Here is a 22,916-nt window from a genome sequence, read left to right as displayed (position 1 = left end):
GCCAGCGGGCAATAAATCAGACGCCATGGGCTGTGAGGGCTCCTTCTTGGGCTCCATGGCTCCTAATTTAGACTGGGCCTGGTTCTATTGACGGCCAGGTCTCCTATGTTTAATAAATAAACCCCAGCCTGTCAGGTGATGATTAAAGCATCCGAAGAGGGCTGCAAGCAAATGAAACTGTCACATATGTTTCCCAGGGGGCCAAACTTCTCATGACCTCAACTCATCATGGAGTCAAACGTCTACTCAGGCATATTAAAAATAGCCCAGCTCAGCTATGGTGATGTAGCAAAAGCCTGGGCCGCCCTGAGGTAGTGAGCTCTTTGTCAAGAGAGGCGGTTGAACACAGGCCAGGCGAGAGTTCTTGCCTTGGTGACTTTGAAGATGTCTTTAGCTCTAAGTTCACTTTATTCTCAAATCCCTTTATTCACGCTGACTGTGGTGTAAATTTTGCAAACTGGTATCCAAGCAAGGCCATATTCTAAGCTGTTAAGTGATCCCTCGTCTCCCTTCCAGCAGACAGAATCTTGTTAAGTAGCCCAGGCTGGCCTCAAACATCTAATTATCCTATCTCAGCCTCCCAAGTTTGGGGATTACATGGGTATGTACTACCATGGCTGGATCCATGTTTTCTTTCTTTTTTTTTTTTTTAGCAGAATATTGGAGTCTGAATTCATTTCTGCCCCTTGCTAGCTGTGAGGCTACAGACATGGTATGTGTGACCTCTCTGAGCCTGTCCCTTCAACAGCACAGTGATTTTTTTTTCCTCATCTCAACAGCATAAGAAGAGAATCCCCAGACCCTTTCTTCTTTCTGCCCCTTTGTTCCCTGCCCCTGGCCTCCCCATTAGTTGCAGGTACCTTGGTTGCACAAGGCTCCAGAGAATCCTGGCAGGCACTCACAGATGCCAGTGATGTGGTGGCAGGGTCCCCTGCTGTGCACACAGAGGGGACAAGGCTGGGCACAGCCGTGGCCGTAGAATCCTGGTGGGCAGACTGAGGGTGTCAGAGGGAAGATGGTAGTCAGAAGCTTGTAGGAACAGCTGGCCTAACCACCTCTCCCCGATCCCAGTGAAGAAAAGTGCCTTAAAAATGGGGAAGTCTAGGTCCCCATGCCTGGAAGTCCATCCCTTTTAAAGAGAACTATGGGCTGACCCTGATTTTATTAAGAACCTAGACGTTGAACTTGGGGACAGAACAGCCAGTATAGGGGAGGAAGGACAAAATGGAGTGAAGAGGGGCCTGGCTCCCACAGGCCAGCCTTCTACAGGCCAGCACTACTTCTGACTGGGAGAGGATCAGTGAGTGGGAAATCGGAAGTCCTTGGGGTGGGGACCCAGCCTTACTTCTCTGACATAAGGGTCCCCGGAAGCCAGGGGCGCACTCGCAGCTCCCATCCTCTGGGGAACAGGAGCCTCCATTCTCACAGCTGCAGGACACTGAACAGTTGGGGCCCCAGCGGCCTGGAGGACATGTGCTGTCACAGCGGATACCTGTGGACCAGACACAGAGGCAGGTCAGTGGGAAGGGTTGAGGGCAGGGGGAAGATGGAGGGAAGTCCAGTGGAAATGGGGCTGGAGGAGGGCTTCTGGCGGCAGACGATGCCCTTCCAGAGTCCTCAAAGGCAAAAAGAACTGACCGAGCAAAGGCAGCCATAAAAGCAGAGAACAGGCAGCACAAGAAGTCAGTGTAGCTTGGACTCCAACACAGCACACCGGCAGACCCATGGCATACCTGACTAGCCCAGCGAGAGAGGAGATGGTACCAGATGAGGAAGGTCGCCTCCACCTTCACAGCTGAGCTGGTGTCAAGAGTGTGTCAGGCCAGTGAGATGGCTCATCTCAGCTAAAGTTACTCGGTAGGAAAGCCTAGTGACCTGCGTTCTAAAAGCCACATAAAAGTGGAAGAAGGGAACTACCTGTTCAGAGTTTTCCTTCTCTCTCTCTCTCTCTCTCTCTCTCTCTCTCTCTCTCTCTCTCTCTCTCTCTCTTCTCTCCCTATCTATCTATCTATCTATCTATCTATATTTTAATTTATAAAGAAATGCAAGGCCATCCTAACTATGTAGAAAGTTCAAGGCCAGCCAAGACTATGTGAGACCCTGTCTCAAAAGAAAATATGTGTACATATATACACACATATAGTACATATTTTATATCACAAATACATACATGTATAAAAGAATCAAAAGTGCTAGTTATACCCTAAACAGGCTGATAGATGACCCTCAGCTTGACAAACAGCAGCCTATGGGGAAATGTATGAACTATCTCAAAGAGACTGTCCCCCCAAGCTCAAAGAATATTTGAGCTGAGCCTATTTCAGCTTGGAGGTTAAGTAGGAATTTTAGCCTCCAGGGTGGGGTCGATTCCAGACAGAGCAGCTTCCAGGCTGACACGGGTGTGTTAGGTGATTGAACCAGGCCCAGAAGACCAGCCAGTCTTTGGAAGGCAAGCTTCAGAGGCTCTGGAGGCACAGGATTAGCTTAAAAGTCATGTCTGCCTTGTTATAAGGACAGAGACTGTGAGAAAGAGAATCGACCAGGGAAGACCCAGCCATCAGTGAAGGGAAGCAGGGGGACCAATTTGGAGGAGTTGAGGCTCTGCAGGCTCACCTGTAGGAGAGGGAGGGAACACAGGTAAGGCAGCCAGGGTGGGGAGCCCGGGTGGGGAGCTGCCAGGGCTGTCTTCCCTTCTTGTGTGCTAACCTGTGTCTCAGCCTTGCTGGGGTTGGGGAGGGAGCACCCAGGTGTAATTCCCAGTACCCCCATAATGGCTCACAACCATCTGTAACTTGTTCCAGCTTCAGAAAGTGGAGACTAGATTGCCCAGAGCAAACTGGCTAGTGAGACTAGTCACATGGGTGAGCTCTCTGTTTGATTGAGAGACTCTGTCTCAGTGAACAAAGTGGAAGAAAAATTGAGGATGATTCCCGACAGCAACCCCAGGCCTTTGTGGAGCATATACATATAAACATGCATCCTCCCTGTGTGCCCATATATGTATATTACATATTCTAATTATTCTCATGAATATTCATTCTCCTCCTTCTCCCTCTCCCCCACCCCCCACCCCCAAAGTGAAAACAAACTCAAAAGACCTCTCCCTTCCAACCTGGATGATGAGCTCCCCAGCGTTCAGGAGCCCCTCCCCCACATACTAATGGGTAGTTACGATGTAGAACTAATGGCAGTTGGTCACAGCTGAAGAAACCATGTTCAATGCCAGCACTCACACAGCAGCAAGCCCTCCCCTGGGAAGCCTTCCTGCCTGTCTGCGCAGGGGTCCAAACATCTGTATCTACCTGTTACAGCTGTTTCATTCATACAACTAACCCCTACCTCCCCTGCCAGGGATGTGAAGAAGTGGGCAGTGGCTTCCTGAAACTCATTCCTGCTGACCAAGTTGCTCCTCACAGCAGAGACGCCACCTGGGGAGGTTTTTGTAACACTAAAGATACAGGAGTTCAAAGTCATCCTTAGCTACATAACAAGTTTGAGCCAACCTGGGTTATGTGAGATCCAGTCTCAAAAGTATACAACCAGATGGCTTACCCACTAAGTCTTCTAAAAATGTGGCCTGGGCCTCCCCTCCTGTTGACACTAATATTCTGATGCCTCCTTAGCTCTGTATAAGAGCCAGAGCAGAATATGTCTATGCCACTATGTGTGGTCACAGGCTGACTTTTTTTCCCACTGGACCTCAAGAAGCAGTTTGTGAGCACCTATTGTGTTCAGAGCAAGGTAAATTAAAGACATGAGGGGAGCTCTCATGAGAGGGCAGAGGATATGCCTAAGCCAGATGGGGAGGGGAGCAGGGTTTCCAGGGAAGGTGCTCCCTGCATGGGAGGCCTAGGCTCTGCCCCTCACCCTCCCTGTCTTTCCTGGCCTTGTTCTGCATGACAAATCTCAGGACATTCAATCACGGGTTTGAGAAGCCTTCAGGACCATCTTTGGAGAAATGGGCTTTGGAACCAGCAGAGGCCTAGCTGAGAAGCTGTCCATCTAAGCCAGAATTTTTTTTTAAATGTCATTAAAGTGGGTGTCATTAAAATCAGATATCTCTATCAAAATTAAGGCACTGAACATTTCAAGGCTGTAGCTGACAGGGTAGAGACGATGAGAGGCGGGGCTTTGGTCCACACTGAGGGAGAGCTGGCAGGCCAGGGGAACCTTGACCGGACATGCTGTAAAGCTGTGGTTCTCAACCTGTGGTCACCATCCCTTTGGGGTTTGAACAACCCTTTCACAGGGGTTGCCAAAGACCATTGGAAAACACAGGTATACATCATGATCCCTAACAGCAAAATTACAGTTATGAAATAGCAGCAAAAATAGTTTTATGGTTGGGGAATCACAACAACATGAAGAACTGTATTAGAGCAGTGCATCCTTAGGAAGGTTGAGGACCACGGCTGTAAAGGAATGCCTCTAGTCCTCAGCGGTCAGAATAAAAGTAGGTAGCATCCTACAGAGTTAAGCCAGCAGCATCGGCCCAGCCAGTGGTCACTGACAGCTACCTTGCTACTGAAAGCTTCCCGCAGCCGTGGTTTATGTCACAGACCACTGTGTGACAGGCGCTGAACCCTTAACAGTACCCTTCACTGAAACTTCAAAATGGTCCCAAGGTTCCCCATGAGGGTTCCAGTTGCCTGCGTTTGTTTGTTTTTATGGATGGAGGCTTTGGGCCATGCAGAGCAGAGGACGTGGAAGTTCACAAGCCCAGGCCTTCTGGCTGGAGCTCGGTTCTTAGTTGTCTGGTTTCCCTTGCTCAGCCTGTGGCAGACAGTAGGTGCAGGGATGCCTAAGGCAGACTTCTTCCTAGGACTGCTGTAGAAACCGTTTACTCAAATCAGAATCTAAGGTCAGTTGTGATGCTGTAGAGGAAGGGTCAGCAGAATTCATAAGTGGGTCGTCCTGGGTGGGTAACACATAGACAACCTGCAACTTGAAACCTGGTGAATAGGAAGGAGTTACTGGGGCTGGGGTGTGGCTCACTGGCACGACACGTGCCCAGCTCCTTAAATGAAGGAAAAGGGACTTGTTGGTAAGATGGCGGCCCATCAAGAATGAGGGGAGGAATTAGGACAGGTAATGGTGGTACTTGCCTATAAAACCAGCCCCAGCACTTGAAGGCTGAGGCAGGAGAAGACACAGAGAATTCAAGGCCAGACTGAGATTAATGGTAAGTTCCAGGCTAGACCCTACTACACAATAAGATCTATCTTTCATAAAAAAATAAATAAAATTAACTTTGGCCTAGGAGTGTGGAATCATTGAGACAGAAATAGGGCAGGAAAGAGGAACCAGGCAGGCCCACGTCACAGGGGGTGGGGCCTTCTGACAAGAAGTCTGGATTTTGTTGTTGTTGTTACAGTTTTTGTTTTTCCAAAACAAGGTCTCATGTAGCCAAGGTTAACAAGTCTGGATTTTGTTGTTGTTACAGTTTTTGTTTTTCCAAGACAAGGTCTCAGGTAGCCAAGGTTAGCCTTAAAGTTGCTACATAGCCAAGGATGACCTTGAACTTCTGGTCTTCCCGTCTCTCCTGAGTGCTGGGCTTACATGTGTGCAGTGTGCTGCATCTGGCCCAGACTGAGATTCTGCATCAATTCTGTGAAGCCACAGAATTGAACAGACTGATCTGGACGTTGCCGCTGGTCACCATTTGCTGAGTGGGTTCACCTGGGCAAGGCGAAAGGCAGGAGTCCTACCAGGAGATGAGGGCAGATCTGATGAGAGAGGGGCCCATGGTATCATGGTATCATGGTATCATGGTATCATGGTATCATGGTATCCCTAGAGAAGTGGCAGGGATCCCCCTTCATGCAGCAGGATGGTTTACAGGGTGGACGTAAGGATTGGGGTTCTGAAGCGCCGTGTTCTCTGTACACAGGCTGAATACCTGTCAGCATTGCAATGTGTTGTCCCAAGAACAGAGCCTCAATATGACATGTCCTTAATAAACATCTCCTTGCTGGGCAGATGAAGGGGAGGCACACATTTGGGAGCAGAAGACAATGATAGGAGATGAACAGTTTTGAGGAAGGAGGGAAAACCAAGAGCCTGGCTTCCCAGGGCCCGGCAGTGAGTGGCGGGGCAGAGGTTACCTGTCCATCCTGCCAGGCAGCAGCAGTGGCCTGTGACAGGGTCACAGCCATTAGCATGGCTGCAGTCACAATGCTCAGTGCAGTTCAGCCCAAACGTGCCGTCCTGTGGGGAAGGAGGAGAAAAGAATCATACCTCGGCTCCTAGAGGGTCACACACTTCCCTCAGCTCTTCAGGGATCCAGAGATGGGCCTAGGGCACAGCCATAATTCTCTGTAACTGGGTACCAACAGGGCTATGAAGTCCTAACAGCCATCTGGCCAGTATTAATCGGGATAGGAGAGAAGGCCATGAAGAGGGCCTGCCTCCATGTGACATTAAATATATCCAAGACTGCCTCCGGGTGGTCATTAAAACTGTCGATTAATGCATTCTGTTGTTGACAGGAATGGTGTGTGTGTGGGGTGGGGATTTTCTTGTAATCCCAGCAGTTGGGAGGCAGAGGCAGGATTGCTATGAGCTCAAGACCAGCCCGGGTTATACTGTGAGATCCTATCTCACAAAACAAAACATAAACATACTTTGTCAGTTGTGACACGTCCGTCCCACACGGGGAATGAGGATAGCCTACTCTTGTCCCCGGAGAAGGAAATGGCAGCCTCATTTCTTACGCGCTCACAAGGTCTCAAGTGCCCGCTCTGCCAATATTCTAGAGTGGCTCTGCCCATTCCAACTTTAAAATTGAGAAGCAGCTGGAGAAACACACTCAAGAAGGCAGGATCAGAGTTTCAAAGCCAATACCCAGTCTCTGCCTAAGAATCAGTGCTTGAAGAGCGGGGGTTGTTGCAGGACGGTTTGGTTCCATGCCCTGTCCCTAGCAGTGGCCAGACTGCAACTCAGCTGCTACCCAGAAAGAGCATTCAGCTGGCTTGGGGAGGACCGAAAGTATCCTGATGGGTGGATTCTATAGCTGCCAGTCAGTGTGCTCTGCCTATCAATGGAGCAATAGAAAAGCACTTCTGCCTGAGTGGCCATTTTACAGATGGGAGGGTTGAGGCCTGGGATAAGAAGCTACACGGAGGTTAAACCTCCCTGACTCAGGGCTCTTCTCTGAATCATGTAGCCAGGGAGGAGAAGGCACAAGAGATCAAAGCGGGTACTCACCGGGCAGGGCAGTTCGCAGGATTCCCCGAGCCAGCCTGGGGTACAGGCACAGGAGCCATCAAAGGGGCTGCAGGCAGCTCCATTGGCACAGACACAACTCTCATTGCAGTTCAGGCCCCAGGTCCCACTGGGACAAGGCAGGGAGCAGTCCAGGCCCTGCCACCCTGGGGAAAGGACAAAGGATGTCACCTAACTTACCACCCACTTCCCCAACCACTGGTAACATCTGTGTCACCAGTTATCTAGACCACCCCCCCTGCCTCAGGGCTTACACCATTTCTGCTGCCAGTGGATGGGCTCACTGGGACTCAGGATCAACTCTGGAGGCATTTTCCCCCCAGGCCAGGGGTGGGGTTTCAGCAGCTTCTTCCTGAAACAGTCTGCACCTAGGACTGAACCCCTCCCTCCTCTGTTCCCTGAAGCAGGAGGCTATTCCTGAGGATTGCAGCTGCTGCCTCCGAGCAGGCTTCCTAAGGGAGACCTGGCCCCAAGACCAGAATGGAAAAAGAGCCAGGTGCACCGTCTTCTCTCCCTCCATTATATAGCCCAGGATAACCCAGAGCTACAGTTTCTCCTAGTTCTGCTTCCCAAGTGCGGGGATTACAGGTGTCTGCCAACAGACAGGCATGTCAGGCCTTTGCCACAGGCTGTGTCTCTTTGGAGTACTACAGCTTCCACAAAGCACGTTTAGTTCCCACTAGGTGAGTCTCTCATCCAGGGTCAGGGAACTCTGTCTCCTCATATTGTCCCTGCAGCCTCCTACACTCCGGCTCTGTCTTCTGGGTTAAACATCCCCAGCTGAGATGCTCGGCTGTTGGCACCACCCGCGCAAGCCTGTGACTAGAGCTGGAGGGAAACTTACCCTCTCGGCAGGTGCAGGAGCCATCCACAGGGGAACAGGTGCCTCCATTGCTACAGCTACATACAGATGAACAGTTGGGACCATAGGTCCCTGCAGCACAGGGGACGCCACACACCTCTCCCTGCACAAAGAGGGCCTGAGTGTGAGACGAGAGGTGTCCCTACTCTGGGTGGCTCTGTAGGTGGTGCCTCTCCCGATGTCCATGCTTTCATCCCCAGCACCTTCTCGTCTCTTTGAGACAGGGTCTCACTATGCAGCCCCAGCTTCACTCAAACTCACAGAGGTCTGCCTGCCTCTGCCGAAGAGGGAGAGGGGGTTTAAAAGCATGTACCACCACGCCTGGCCCTTCTGTTATATGGCAAAAGGAAATCTGTAGATGTGACAGGGGACCTTAAGACAGAGAAACTAGGGTACGTGGATCCTGGAGGTGGGCCTGATATCTCACCAGTCCTTAAAACCAAGTGATTGGAGAGGGTAGGTCAGAGACACATATCCTAAATCCTTCACTTGGCTCCTGACGTTGAAGACGGCAGAAGGGAACCCACAAACAATGAAGATGGTGGCCTTCAGGCCGAGCCCTATACAGCCAGCAAGAAAATGGAGACCTTGAGCCAGATTCTGCCAACAACTGGAAGTGGGCAAGCAGGAAACTGGTCCTTCCCGAGAGCCCCCAGGAGGTACTACTGACTCTCTGAGCTGGAAGCTCAGAACTCAGAAGCTCATGCTATTTTAGGGGAGGGGCCCGCCTCCGCACGAGGGCTCTAGGGTTGGCAGAGTCCCTAGGGAACTTGACCCTAGGAATCTGCGTTAGGTCACAGCAAACCCAGTATCTCCTATCCATGGAATTGTGGGGGAGTGAGGAGGTTGGGGGTGGGAAGAGTGGGGGTTGGGGATGTGACAGGGTTTCCTGTTTTACAGGCTGGCCTCAAATTTGATGTGTAGATGGGGATGAACTTGAACTTCTGATTCTTCTGCCTCCACTTCCAGCTTGCTGAAATTACAGCCCAGTGGCAGTCACATGTCACTGTTTCAACTGTTTTAATTTGCACCAGCTTGTTACATAGGGGGACAGCCCATTCCCCATCCCATGGTATCTCAGGGAGGAGAGATGGCACTGACAGTGGCTTTTGAGCTCTCTCTCTCTCTCTCTCTCTCTCTCTCTCTCTCTCTCTCTCTCTCAGGATCATACGCACTGTACTTCATGTCTTAATTCTCACCACATCTCAGAGACACAAACTATTGCTTCCTATCTTCCCGTGACACAGCAGCAGTTACCAGAGAAAGTCATGTAACATAATGGCCCAGGTCACAGAACTCAAAGTGGAGGTGTTCTCTTTGGCCTCAGGCTGGCCACTTAATCTTGTCACTGGGTGCCAAGAACCAGACTCTCTTCGGACTATTTTGGGACTTGGGGATACTGATCTAAGACAACCCTAAGGTGGCGTCAGGAAAGATGACTGACTAGGCAGGCAGAAGGTAACAGATGCAATGATGGCCTCCCCTAGCTGTCGGGGAGCTCAGGGGATGAAAGCACCCTGAAAATTACCTGTGAGGGTGGCATTGCATCTGTGTCAGTCATAGACTATCTGCCATCCAAGGATGGCATGACTCCCAGGAGAGTTGGTTGCTCTTAAGACCAAGTTCTCAAAAGGGGCTCAGCAGAGGGCCACTGACTTCTGGCCCCAAGGGGATAGATAGATAGATAGATAGATAGATAGATAGATAGATAAAGACAACACGGGGTCCGGGCAGCTGTGGTAGCTCCTGGGGTGGAGTGGGGCAGGGGAGTTGAGAGGGGCAAGTACAGGGCATTGGCTGGGAGTGAGGACCTCTGAGTCTTTGTGGGACAGGGAAATGAAGGCTGCCCAAGATGGAGCTTGTTGTGGGCAAGACAACAAAGCAGCACAGGTTGGGAGTGTTCCATGACTAAACAACTTTAAAGGGGCCTGGGGAACAATTGGGCCTCATTAGGCCCTGGGTTCGATCCCCTGCATAAAGTGGGCATGGTGGTATGCACCTGGAATTCTGTAGTTTCATTTATGGTTAACTGTTCTCGTCAATCCAGAACATGGCTTTTGTGCTTAAAAGCTCACCCTGAGAAAGGCTTGGGGCTACACTGGGATTCCAAACACCCAGCGTGGTCTCTACCCAGCTAATAACGACTTTCTGTTGCCTTAAACTCACGGCCGAGCAGTCTTCCCTGGCGGATACCCAACATCTCAAAAAATGAAACGAAACAAGCAGAAGTTATGGAAAGGGCTTGGAGAGCTGGCTTAGTAGTTAATCGTGCTTGCAGCTCCCCCAAAGGACCTGAATCCTGTTCCCAGCACCTACACCGACCATCAGCTGTAACTTCAGCTTTAAGGAATGTAATGCCTTCTTTTGGCTTCCATAGTACTTGTGGCAAATACTCACAGCTACGCATGCACATCAGTAAAAATATTTTTTTTTTTTGAGACAGGGTTTCTCTGTGTAGTTATGGCTGTCCTGGAACTCACTCTGTAGACCAGGTTGGCCTTGAATGCAAAGATCCACCTGCCTCTGCCTCCCGAGTGCTGGGATTAAACACAGGCACCGCCACTACGACCATCTAACAATAAAAATGAAACAAAAAAAAACCTCTTTAATTAAAAAAAAAATCAATAAAGGAACAGGCAGTAGTGGTGCACACATTTAATCCCAGCACTTAAGAGTCAGGGGTAGGTGGATCTCTGATCCATAGACCAGTTTAAGACCAGTCTGATCTATAGAGTGAGTTCCAGGACAGCCAAGGCTACACAGTGAAATGCTGTCTCGAAAACAACACCAACGGCAATAGTAATAATAGATGGTGATTTGGCTATATAAGTGTCTAGCATGTGCAAGACCCTGGGTTTGACCTTCCACCTCCACTCCCCCCCATTCCACAAAATAAGTAAGTGGAAACATATCTTATAAAAAGGATATGACAAGAGCCCGAAGCAGCCCTGGCTGCTCTTCCCAAGGACCCAGGTTTGATTCTCAGCACCCACATGGCAGCTTACAACCATCTATAACTTCTATAACATCTATAACAAGATACCCTTGTCTGGCCTCACTGGGCACCAGGCACACATGTCAAGTACAGACATACATTCAGGCAAATTACCCATACTCACAAAAAAAAAAAAAAAATAGTAAAATCAAAATTAAAGAAAAAAAAAGAATATGATAGGCCCTTTGGGGTTTAAGCAGCAGGAAGTGGGGAAGGAAAGGTCTATCTCTTGCCAACTCAGTGATGCCAGGCTGGCCACGGAGGAGGCATGTGTTCTCAGAGGGCAGAAGCCCGACTACGGCTTCTGTTTTCCCATCATCCCCATGGGCTTGCCGCTCATTCCCTTCTCACATTGTTAACTCTCAAACACCGAGTGCTTAGCCTTAGGGACGAGGAGGTCTGTTCCCTGCAGGGCCACCTTATGCCAAGTGATGTTCTAAATGCTTTTACTTGTTCCTAAGAGGGAAAAAAAAAAAGGAGAATCTGGGCCTGATGGCACCAGCCTGTAACCCCAGCTACTCGGGAGACTGAGGCAGGAAGAGTATAAATTTCAGGCTAGCCTGGACTATGGAGTGAGTTCAAGGACACCCTGGGCAATTTAGTAAACCTTGTCTCAAAGTAAAAAGGACAGAAACTTTGTAAAAATGCCACAAACACAACATCTCAGCAGGCAGAAGCATTTGCTATGCAAGCCTGTCCACCTGAGTTCGATCCCGGAACCCACATGAAGGTAGGAGAGGAGTGACTCCACAGAATGGTCTTCTGATCTCCACACATGTGCACACACACACACACACACACACACACACACACACACACACACCTACCTACCTATAACAATAATGAATAAAAACAAACAACAGCCAGGCGGTGGTGGCGCACGCCTTTAATCCCAGCACTTGGGAGGCAGAGGCAGGCGGATTTCTGAGTTCAAGGCCAGCCTGGTCTACAGAGTGAGTTCCAGGACAGCCAGGGCTACACAGAGAAACCCTGTCTCGAAAAACCAAAAAAAAAAAAAAAAAAAAAAAAAAAAAAAACCCGAAACAACAAAAATGGAAGCGAAGCCCTTTCCGAGACCTACACGCGGGTGTGCACTATTCTGCCTCAGACTGCTGACGGAATTTTGTTAATGGGAAATTGGACCCTCCCTTTTCCTGCTGAGAAGGAAAAGGCTGAGGGCCTAATGCTGACCAGATGAGGAGTTTGTCTCCCGGAGGACACTTCACACAGCCTTTCGGGAGGCTGCAGCCTAGATGACGATGATGATGGTGGTGACGGTCGTGTCCCCACATCTTGACCATGACTGCTTAGTTATGTATACCTCTACCCTTCTAACCTGAACCTCGTGTCAAGACTCAAGGATAGGCAAGGTAGTGGGAGTGGGGTGTCACTGGGCTTCTTGTGGCATACGCCATATTGAATACGTCTCCTTTTCTACTTTCACTATCACCTATCTGCTTGACTGGCCCTCTGAGGACAGGTGGCAGAGATTAGCTGTTAGAACTACCAAGGGCCCCCACACTGACCCCGACAACTCCAGGGAAGGTCTCTTGTCTGGCTTCCCTTTCATGCCTACACTTAATTCTATATTGAATCCTTTTCAAAAAATAATCTCCATTTCTGCTTATCAGGGACGGGCCCTGAAACTCTGCTGTGGTCAGGAATGCTGCTCTCTACAGTGGAGGTCTCTGGTACACCACCTCATGTTGCTGTGGATAACAGTACAAGGCTGTCCCTGCCAGCCGGCTCTCTGTTTACAGTACATTCACTGCCTAAGAACAGTGGGACGTCAAAGGATGTACCTGTGTCTGGACCCAGATGCACCGGTGCTTGTGCGTTCTGCTATTTCATTTAAGACACGGAGAACTTCCAGGAGGGAGAAGCCTCCACCCACAGAATCTTGTCCCCATTTCTCACAACAGGCTGCTCACCAGTACCCCACCAGGCCCCTCCATCCTGCTCCGGGAGGAGGCTGTGGACTCACTTCCTCCTCTGTGAGGCCTGTTAATTATAAATGCAGAATGGGCTGCTAACATCCTGAACCTGATATGAGAATTGCTGATGGCATGGAACCCTCGATGCTGCTTCTGCCTGCCTCGCTGGACCCAACCCTGGTGCCTTCTATGTTTCGTAAAATTTGTTTCAGATGTTGTTTGTTGGCTTTTTCTCCTTTGCAATATGCCGCTTTGTAGTTTGGCTCCGTTTTGGAAAATTAATCAACAGCTGGGCCTCTTATGCCCATCATCCCTTCTCCTCAAATGGTCAAGAGGTTAATGAGTGGTTTTGGGCATCGAAGGAGAAAGAGGATGGAAGGGGTTTGCCCCTCCCTTATGTGAAGGAGGAAACTGTGAAAGTTCATCTCTGGGTCACCTTAAATACACTCACTGGGTGGGAGGCAGTATAAGCGGGGTTGAGCTGGGTTCCTTACATGCGTGCTAAGGGGGCTTCTGCACCTGCCTGCCTATCAGAGCTTAGCAGAGGGGCCCCAGGGAAAAACGACCAAAGAACCTCCCCTGGCCCGCATGCACTTTTTTTTTCCTTTTTCCATTTTTCTGTGTATGTTTGTGATGTGCATATGTGTATGCATGTCCTTTGCATGCATGTGTATGGGTGCATGCATGTGTGTGACATACATGGGGATGCGTGCATGCATGTGTGTGACATGCATGGGGGTGCATGCATGTATGTGCACATGCATGAGGGTACGTGCATACATGTACATAAGCATGGGGAATGCATGCAGGGGGTACATGCATGTATGTACACATGCATGAGGGTGTATGCATGTATATGCACATGCATGGGGGGTGTATGTGTACATGCATGGGGGTATATGCATTGGGGATGCGTGCATGTATGTGACAAGCATGGGGGGTGTATGCATGTATGTACACATGCATGGAAGCCAGAAGCTCTCAGCATCTCCTATCTTTCATCCACCTTATTCACTGAGGCAGCGTCTCTCAGCCAAACCTGGAGCTCCCAGACATGCCTAGTCTCTTTTGCTAGACAACTTACTCAGGATGGACTCACACATGAGCTGTCATGCCCACTGGGCATTTATCCACATGTATTTTGCTGGAGGAGGAGATGAGATGAGTCGGGAAGGCAAGCCCTGCACTTCCAGTCAGGGTTCGTGGGTGCAGTGAGACCAAAGCACGTGGACTCATCCGCCATTCATTCAGCTCAGTGTGGCTGCCACGTGCCCTGGGTCCTGCTCACCATCAGGACAAACTGAATGTGACCTACAGTCCTTTCAGCTCCCATGTCCTTTAATCTACTGCTTCCCCCTCTTGCAGAGCAAGTGCCCCTGTTACGGTGGCACTTACCACAGTGGTAATGGAGTTGACCTTTAGAGCTCTAGTGAGCTCTCACTACCTAGTAGGGACATAAGGTGAGGACTGGGTGGGAAGCACTCTGCCCTGCTGGCCTCACTCAGCCCAGTGCCTCAGCTGGAGTCTGTGGTCAGTAAACATGCACTGATTTAATCCGGACATTCAGGACATTGGGAGCGGGGTTGCTGTTTTTAGACAGTGTCTCCTTTAGTCCAGGCTGTCTTCCAACTCTCTCTGTAGTTCAGACTGGCCCTGAACTTCTGATCCTCTGCCTCCCCCTTCATATTCAGTTTATGTGGTGCTGGGGATTGAACTGAGGGCTTTGTGCACGCAGGCAAGCATTCTGTCAACTGAGCTATAGGCCCAGCCAGGGAACATATCCGCTGGGATGTGTCAGACACTGCACTAGAGCAGGAGCTGCTCCATGCTGATGGTGCTGCTGACTTGGGTTGCCTTCAGCATCTTTATCCAGTTTCCCTGGCCTTTACTTGAGGGAGAGGGCTTTATGTGGTAGCTTGCTCCCCATGCCTGGCTTTATCCCTCTTCCTGAGAGCCCTGTCCTGAGCCCTGGTGCCATGCTTGTACCTTGAGGAGCTGGGCTACTGTAAGTGCATCTCAGTGTCAACTACAGGTCATCTGGGCCAGAATGAGGTTTCCCTGCAAGGCTGAGCCAGTGTCTTCCCGGGCAAACATTGGTTACAAGTAGCCGTAGCTACCCTCCAGATTTCTATCACTCGTGGCTTTTCTCAAACACTGGCATTTCAGAGCAAGACATGTAGAGAATACTTGCCTAGCATTCATAATACACACCCGGTACCACATACACTGAGTGTGATGGCGCATACCTGTAATCCCAGCACTTGACAGGTAGAGGCAGGAGAATGGGGATGCTCGAAATCATCCTTAGCTACATAGTGCTGAGTTCAAGGCTAGCCTGGACTGAGACCCAGTCTCAAAACAAAAACAAACAAACAAATAGAAAACCCAAACAAAAGACAACAAAACACAACGAAAGCTTTATTTCTTTTTTAAATGGCAAAATGCCTTATCTCTAACTGTCTGAGAAAGGCCCTACTGGGTATTAGAAGCCTTTCTGGGTACTGAGGTGTGTGAGCCGTGAAGGAAGTGAGGATGGGAGGGGGCTAGCATTGGAGAGGTGTGGCTGGCTGTACCCCTCCTTGCAGATACTCTGAGGACTGAGGACTGGTTTTGGTAAAAGTGTGTGTGTGTGTGTGTGTGTGTGTGTGTGTGTGTGTGTGTGTGTGTGATAAAACCATGTCAGGAAGTTTGGTAAGGTAGAGCAGGTTGAGACTCGGTGGGCACACACCTGAGGCCTAGGTGACTCCCAGCTCCCTCCCAGACTCCTGCCTTGGAACACACGCTTCTTACATAAAAGAAACATGTTCTATGGTCAAGTAGGCCCAAAACAGAGTTCTCCATGCTAATGAGGTACCTAGAGGCCTGGAGGGTTTAGCCAAAAAGCTTCCCTTCCCAGACATTCCTCCCTGAAAAAGGTATTTACTCTCAGGTCTACCCTGAGAAGTGGGTATAGTTTTATGCACCTATTCTCTGCCATGACAATAAACTGTTTAGAAGCATGGACTGTCTCTTTTCATTAAGATCCGCCATGGGGAGCCATGGAGAAGGCTACCTACAGAGTCGCAGCCTAGTCTCCCGTAGAAGGCCTCTGCTCCCAGACACAACCGCCACCAAGCCTTCCTCAGCCAAGCTAAGGATGATCATCCCTGCTAGGACAAGCCAGAGATCCCCTTCCCCCTCCCCTCCATCCCAGGGTAGATGCTGTCCCCAACCCATGGCTGCCTCACTCTCCACTCTGTTCTCTGCTCTTCTGTGGCTCCTAGCAGCACCTGGATGTCTAAGAGTCTAAGAACCCCACGGCCCAGGCCTCATCACAGGGCCTGGGACCCCCGAACCAGCTCAGACTGCCCTTTCCCATCCCCAGGGAGGTATCTTGATGCTTCCTTACAGCCCAGCACCGGCCCCAGCAACAGTGTGTGGTAAGCACAAACTCCCCTTGTTCTGCCTCCCCAAGTGGCCGTGCCCAGTGGCAGAGTGGACACGGGCCTATAGTGTGTGTGTGTGTGTGTGTGTGTGTGTGTGTGTGTGTGTGTGTGTGTGCATGTGTGTGTGTATATAAGCATTTATACTGACAATATGGTCACAGGACTACAGCACTAATACACATGTATACACATGTGCAGTGTATCAGTCCTCAGATAAACATATATATTGTTTGAGTGGGTAGAAAACTAGGGATAAAATCCAGGCCTGCTGTTTCAGCATCCTGGTCCATATGGTACAAGTGGGAATAATCTAGAGACTGTGTGCTCTGCAGGTCATGGCACTATGAGGTAAGTAGCATTTCAGCTATCTGGGCTTGACCTCCTGTAGGGACTAGGGATGGTTTCAGACCACAGGCATAAACACATTCATGTCTACAAGGAAGCTGGGGTACAGGTCTGGGCACCAACCCCAAGGAGGCTAGAATAGAAGATACTTCAGAGCCTGGTGTGACCTGTCCAAGCTGCTCCTCTATCTGCAAAATGGCAGTAGTGACGCCTAGCTTCAGAGATTGACGGGACACATAGGCTGGAGCATCAGTATGGAAGGCCTTGAGGAGAATGTGTACCCTGGCAGGGGCTGTGTCTCAGACCTTAGCCCCAGTGGTGCCTGATTTCCCCATTGTCTGGTGTCTGCTTCCAAATTCATCTTCCTTGGATCCCCGTGATACCTGGCCTCAGAAGTGCTTTCACTCAGCCCCATGTGTAGAAGGAAAGGGCCACAGTTTCCCTACTCTGCCTCAAGTTTGCAGAGTGCTTCTCTCCCTACCTGCTTCCCCAGAGCCACGAGCAAAGGGGGCTCAAAGAGGACCCAGCCTCAGCCACCCAGCAGAGAGGGAAACACAACGCTCTACTCTGTCTAGATGAAGCCAGGTGGAGGGTAAGGCACCAATATTGATACAGTGCCTACTGCGTGTGACACCTATCCAACACCAACTATATTCTGGGGCTATGCTGTTACCACCCTTAGATGTAGGAGCGAGATCAAGGCCAGCTCCCTGTTGTTACAGCCCTGCATGGCTGTAATGGCTCCTTCTCCTCTGGTGCCTTAGGCTCAGGTCTCCAACCAGGGAGAACTTCAGGGCCCAGACACTTGGGTTCCCACTGTCTCTCACTGCTGTCCTACACCCCTGCTTGTCTGTGCTATCTGAGCCTTCTGCTCTCAGAGCCCCCAGACACCTTCCCAGGGCTGAGTTCAGGGGACTACGTCGCCCTCCTTAAAACTTTGTTTTGTTCATGCAATAGTCTCATTTTGTATTCAAGGCTGGTCTTGAGCTTTCCTGCCATCCTCCTGCCTCAGCTCAAGTGCTGGGATTACAGTTTCCCTCCCCACACACATCAGGTTGTTCCACCTCCATTTTCCTGTTTGTTCACTACCCCTTTCTGCAGCGCCTCTCATTTTTTAGGCATAACCAAAACCCTTCCCCTCATGGAGAATGTAGTTCCTCTTACAAATGAGATTACTAGTGATCATACCCAGGGAGAAAAGCATGGGGGCAGGGCTGTGGTGCAGGGGTGGGGCATAGTGCAAGGGTGGAGCTGTGGTGCAGGGGTGGGGCTGTGGTGCAGGGGCGCTGCTGGAGAAGGGGCTTACAGTCAAAGCTGGTTCCTCTGTGTCAAATACCACAGGCCTGGTGGGGTTCGGGTCTGTAGCCTGTGTCCATCCTCCTCATTTCCTGGTGCTTCCTTAATCCTTCTTAATCACTGTCCCATCTAAGCTTCATGCCAGCCTCGGGAGACCAGGGTCAGAAGATAAAGGTGATATACAGAAGAGCAAAGTGTCTTAAGTCTAATGCTGAGTAGTGCAGAACCCTGGCTGGAGCCCAGACTAGACTCCTGGCTAGGCCAGTCCTAAGCAGTGACTGGAGGTAAGCCTGGTTGTGAAGCCCCCAACTCAGGGTCCTAGTCCTCCGCCCTCCTTATACTCAGGATCGTGGACATATACATTCTGCAAGTCTGGGAGATTCGGTGGCACCCAACCTACCTCCCAAGGAAGACAGAGGTAGGAGGCAACCTGGCTCTGATTGAGACCTCAAGCTGCCACTTGTCTGGGACAGTCTCTAGCCAGTTAGAACCCTCCGTCATAATTCTCTCCTTTTCAGGTAGTACGGACTCAAGGCTAAAGCAGGTTCTAGATTCATGTCACGCCCAGCTACCATGTACTGGGGAAGGTCACTTTGCCTCCCTGAACATCGGTCTCTTCTTGTGCAAGGTGGGAAGGTCCTCACAGCCCCTGTCTGAAGCTTGCTGTGTGGAGTGAGCAGAACACAGTTCTGGGCTGGCCGTGCTCGGCACTCACCATGCACGCCCTGAGAGCCACGCATCAGACTGTCCGTAGAGGCTCTGGACACCCTTGAGAATCTGAGGCTCGGACCCAGGTCCTGGATCCCAGCCAGCCGGGGGCCTAGCTTTGCAAGTGACTCTGGGCAAAAAGGAATCTGGGTGTATTAGAAGCATGAGTGCCTGGGACCTACCCTGACTCCTCCAGCTGCCAGACTTGGCAAGGCCACAGCCCGAGTGACAGAGCACTAAGAATGGCAGCGGGAGCTCAACAGGAAAAGGGTGGGATGAGGTAGGAAGAGAAGAGTCAGCAGTTTTCCTTAATGAAGCCACAAACCGCCGAGTCCCAGAGGGAGAAGCTAGCCTGAGCCTCGGTGACACAAAGCCAATTCTCTCTACTTTGCTCTGTGGATTAATTACCAACATGATTTAACTTCCTGGTACACACCACCCACGTGTCTTCAGCACTATCCTTCCTGCCCACGGGAAAACAAGCTCCTGACAGGCAGGTGAAAGGCACCTTAGCTGGAGTTCTCACCTCTGCTCGACCCCAGCTCTGCCATGTTTTGCTATGTGACCAGAGGTGAGTCACTCTCTCTGACAGACCTCCGTTTCCTCCTGGACAGAATGGGGGGCAGGGAGACTATGGAAGTGCAGTATGTCGCTGCTCTTGAGAGAGAATTCTCAGCTCTCCATGACAAGCTCTGGGCAGCGACTCACTCTATCCTTGCTCCTGTGTGGCCTATGTGTTAAGTTTTATTCTGAGCACTGGATACATTTTATACTGTTCAATCCTAAGAATCTCATTAGAACAAAATACCCATGTGTTCCCGGTGTTACAGACAAATTGTTATTGTTTGTAGCCCAGCCTGGCTTCAAACTTTCTATGTAGCTGAGGATGACCTAGAACTTCTGCTTCTTCTGCCTTCACCTCCCAAGTGCTGAGATTACAGGTATGTGCCACCATGCCAGGTTTATGGGGTGCTAGGAATCGAACCCATGGCTTGTGCATGGTTGGTAAGTACCCTACTGACTGAGCTACATGCTCAGCCCCATCTCATAGATGAAATACTGAATTTTTTAAAAAGCCAACAAGTGGTACAAATGTGCTTGCCATGTAAGCTTGTGACCTGGAACCCATAGTGGAAGAAGAGAAACCACACACACACACACACACACACACGCACACGCACACGCACACGCACACGCACACACACACACACTGTGGCATGCACATATCTGCCTCCCCTTCAAGAATAATGATAAATAAAGAAGAAAATCCAAACCTTGAGATACTCAGGTAACTATCAAAGCAGGAGGTAGCAGTGTTAGAATATATGTGTGTGAAAGTGTGCATGTGTGTGTGTACATGTGAGAGAGTGTATGTGCATGAGTATGTGTGTGAGAGTGTGCATGAATGTGTGCAAGTACAAGTATGTGCTTAAGAATGTGTGTGACTGTGTGTGAATGTGTGTGAGTAGGCATGTGTGAGTGTGTGAATGTGTGACCGTGTGTTAGTGTGTGAGTGTACAAGTGTATATGTGTGTGAATATATGTGCATGAGTATATTGTGTAAGTGGGTGTGCATGAGAGTGCATTGTGAATGTGTGCACAAGTGTGTGGGTGTGAATGTGCACGCACATGTGTGCATGAGTGTGTGCATCTGTATAAGTGTGTGTGAGAGTGTGTATGCATGGATATGCGTATGAGTGTGTGAATGAGCACATTTGAATGTGTGTGACCATGTATTAATGTGTGTGAGTGTGTAAGTATGTATGTATGTGCATGAATGTGTGTGTGTGAGTGTGTGTGCATAAAAGTGTGTGTGCGCGTGTGAATGTGTGCAAGAGTGTGTGTGAGTATGAGTGTGCAGGCACATGTGTGCATGAATGTAAGAGTGTGTGCATGGGTGTGTGCATGTGTAGAAGTGTGTGTGTATGTGTGTGCTCTTATTTTTGGTAATTTTTAAAAAGCTTTGCACAGTCTTGCTCATGCAGCTACATCAGCTAGAGGGTAAATTTATCATGCCTAGTACTGCATCAGGAAAAATCTTTTATGACAATAATTGAGATGGTGGACCGTGGGGGTGGGGGCGGGGAATGAGAAGTTGCTTTTCTGCTCTTAGAGCTAGAGTTGATGGACCTGGGTTTGATGAACAACGGAACAATTAAAACACGAAGTGCAGAGGTGTGTCGCCTGGCCGTCATTTCCACCCTGCACCCTCTCCTGGACATACTTCCCCCCCTTCCAAAGTTCCAGCTCAGGAACCACACACCCTGAGGGAAGTTGGTGGAGGGACATCTTTAAAGCATGCCAGAAACCTTGTATGGAGAAAATTCAATTGCTGCCCCACTGGTCTGGCATTCGTAACTCTCGTGCCCTCCTGTCTTCCCCAGCCTAAGCAACTGAGCTTTGCATATGACCTATGGACAGAGCGGAGAAAGCTGAGAAAAATGTGGGAAGGAGTTGGTTCATTTGGGTGATGGAGTGCCTGCTCCCTTTGCCAGCGTGCAGGGCTCAATAATGGCAGACAGGGCTTCAAAAAATTGCAGCATGAATAGATGAGCCCTTTAAGGTAATAGAAATGCTGTCATCCTGGGGAGAAATATGGGCCCCAAGTCCTGCGGGAGGGGACACTGGGCCCTTCTGCCCTGCTTGCTGAGTTCTCTGTCCCCATTACAACCAGAACTGAAAGAAGGCATCAGGCTGAGGAATGGTCAGAGAAACACCTTATCTCCTGGCTCCTGAAGTCTCCATGCAGGGAGAAGGCTGCAAGAGGGGACTGGAAAATCACTCAGCCTGGCTGTGACCTTGCAGCCTGCTCCCTGCAGGCACTGTCAGGACAGCAATTAGTTCTAGGCCTGAGTGTGCAGGAGGCTCCATCTCCGTCATTAAGGCTTAAAGAAAGAAGGGTGCCAAGAGACACAGGGCTTGTGGGTGTGGCTGTGAAATCAGACTTCTTCCCTCTGTGCTGAGAAAGCCTGTTGTCCTTTCTGGAGTCATAGCTGCTGGGCAGCTCCTACTCCAGAGGAAGCTGCAGCTAAGGGTTTCCTTCCCCTCATCCCATCTGCACCTGCATCCTGGACTCACTCTCAGGGCTCCCCAAGTGGGCGTCAGCAACATCGAATGTCGTGGGTGGCATCAACCTTTTAAACATGGCCGTCATGGCTGACGCTTGTTGAAAGATGACTAATACACTCTTTGCATACACTAATTAGCTCAACCAGCATACTAATCCCAGGGATTTATGATCATCTTTTCACATATCACAAAACAGGCACAGAGAGAAGGTACCCCGTGACCCTGAGGGTTACACAGCTATAAAAAGCAGTGAAGCGGGCCAGTATCTGAAGGCCAGTATCTGGTTCCACTTCTCTGTGACCTCTGCACTGTGTAAGGTGAGCTGTCTAAGGTAAACCTTTGCTCCAGGAACTCAGAGGCAGTGTTGTCCTTACAGCTACTCTGGCTGCCTCTTTACACCTGAGAGAAGGGTTTAGCTGGATGGTTCAGCAGTAAGAGGAAATGAGTGGTTGCCACCAAATCTGATGACCTGAGTTCAATCCCTGGAACCCACATGGCAGAAAGTCGAGAACTGATTCCCGTACATTGCTTCTGCATGAATCTCACAAAATAGATAAATAGATAAATAGATAAATAAATAAATAAATAAATAAATAAATAAATGTAATAAAAATAAACAGACCTCAGAGAGGCTCATGGGGATGGGGAAAGATTCAAGCCCTAGCCTTACTGGCAAGTAGCCCACATTCTTCTTCTTATAGATGTCAGTCTGGAAACTTCTACATTAATGGTCCTGCTATGCCCAAGGATTTCATTCATCAAAGAGACTTCAGCAAGCAAGCTGTTCATGTGGCAGGCATGGTAGGTGAAGTATGGGGCAAGGGGAGACAGGGCCTTGTTCTCAGGGAGGCAGACAAAGCAGGAGCCATGGGCTGTGTATAAAGAAGAAGTGTGTGAGTCTGACAGAGAGGAGTGTCTATGGAAGTGAGGTCATCTGAGAAACCAGACAGTATGGTCATAGAAGCAAAAACACTGAGGCCACAGCGACAAAGAGGGGAGTGTGAGTCATGTGTGGTTAAGCAGCAGATGAAAGAGGTTGGAGAGTAACAAAAGGTAGA

The 22,916-nt window shown here is 49.9% G+C and overlaps 1 protein-coding gene and 1 long non-coding RNA gene across 13 annotated transcripts in view; one reads left to right on the top strand and one right to left on the bottom strand.

Annotated features, from left to right (window-relative positions):
• The window catches only part of Megf11 (multiple EGF like domains 11), a 335,104-nt gene that overhangs the window by 29,085 nt on the left and 283,103 nt on the right, over nt 1-22,916 (bottom strand). For all 12 annotated transcript variants that reach the window (XM_076925760.1, XM_076925763.1, XM_076925771.1 and 9 more), the window contains exons 11-15: nt 8,069-8,189; nt 7,207-7,370; nt 6,105-6,207; nt 1,346-1,492; nt 861-995 (exon numbers count right to left, since the gene is read on the bottom strand). In XM_076925760.1, coding sequence (XP_076781875.1) covers nt 861-995; nt 1,346-1,492; nt 6,105-6,207; nt 7,207-7,370; nt 8,069-8,189 — 670 coding nt within the window. The remainder of the gene's footprint in view (nt 1-860; nt 996-1,345; nt 1,493-6,104; nt 6,208-7,206; nt 7,371-8,068; nt 8,190-22,916) is intronic.
• LOC143439410 (uncharacterized) lies at nt 10,647-13,231 on the top strand. Its single transcript, XR_013107665.1, has 2 exons — nt 10,647-12,451; nt 12,713-13,231. It is a non-coding gene; the product is annotated as an uncharacterized LOC143439410 (long non-coding RNA).

Source organism: Arvicanthis niloticus, chromosome 26 (genome assembly GCF_011762505.2).
Source record: "Arvicanthis niloticus isolate mArvNil1 chromosome 26, mArvNil1.pat.X, whole genome shotgun sequence".
Lineage (NCBI taxonomy): Eukaryota > Metazoa > Chordata > Mammalia > Rodentia > Muridae > Arvicanthis > Arvicanthis niloticus.
Note: the sequence above shows the minus strand (reverse complement) of the source record. Positions and strands in the feature narration are given on the sequence as shown.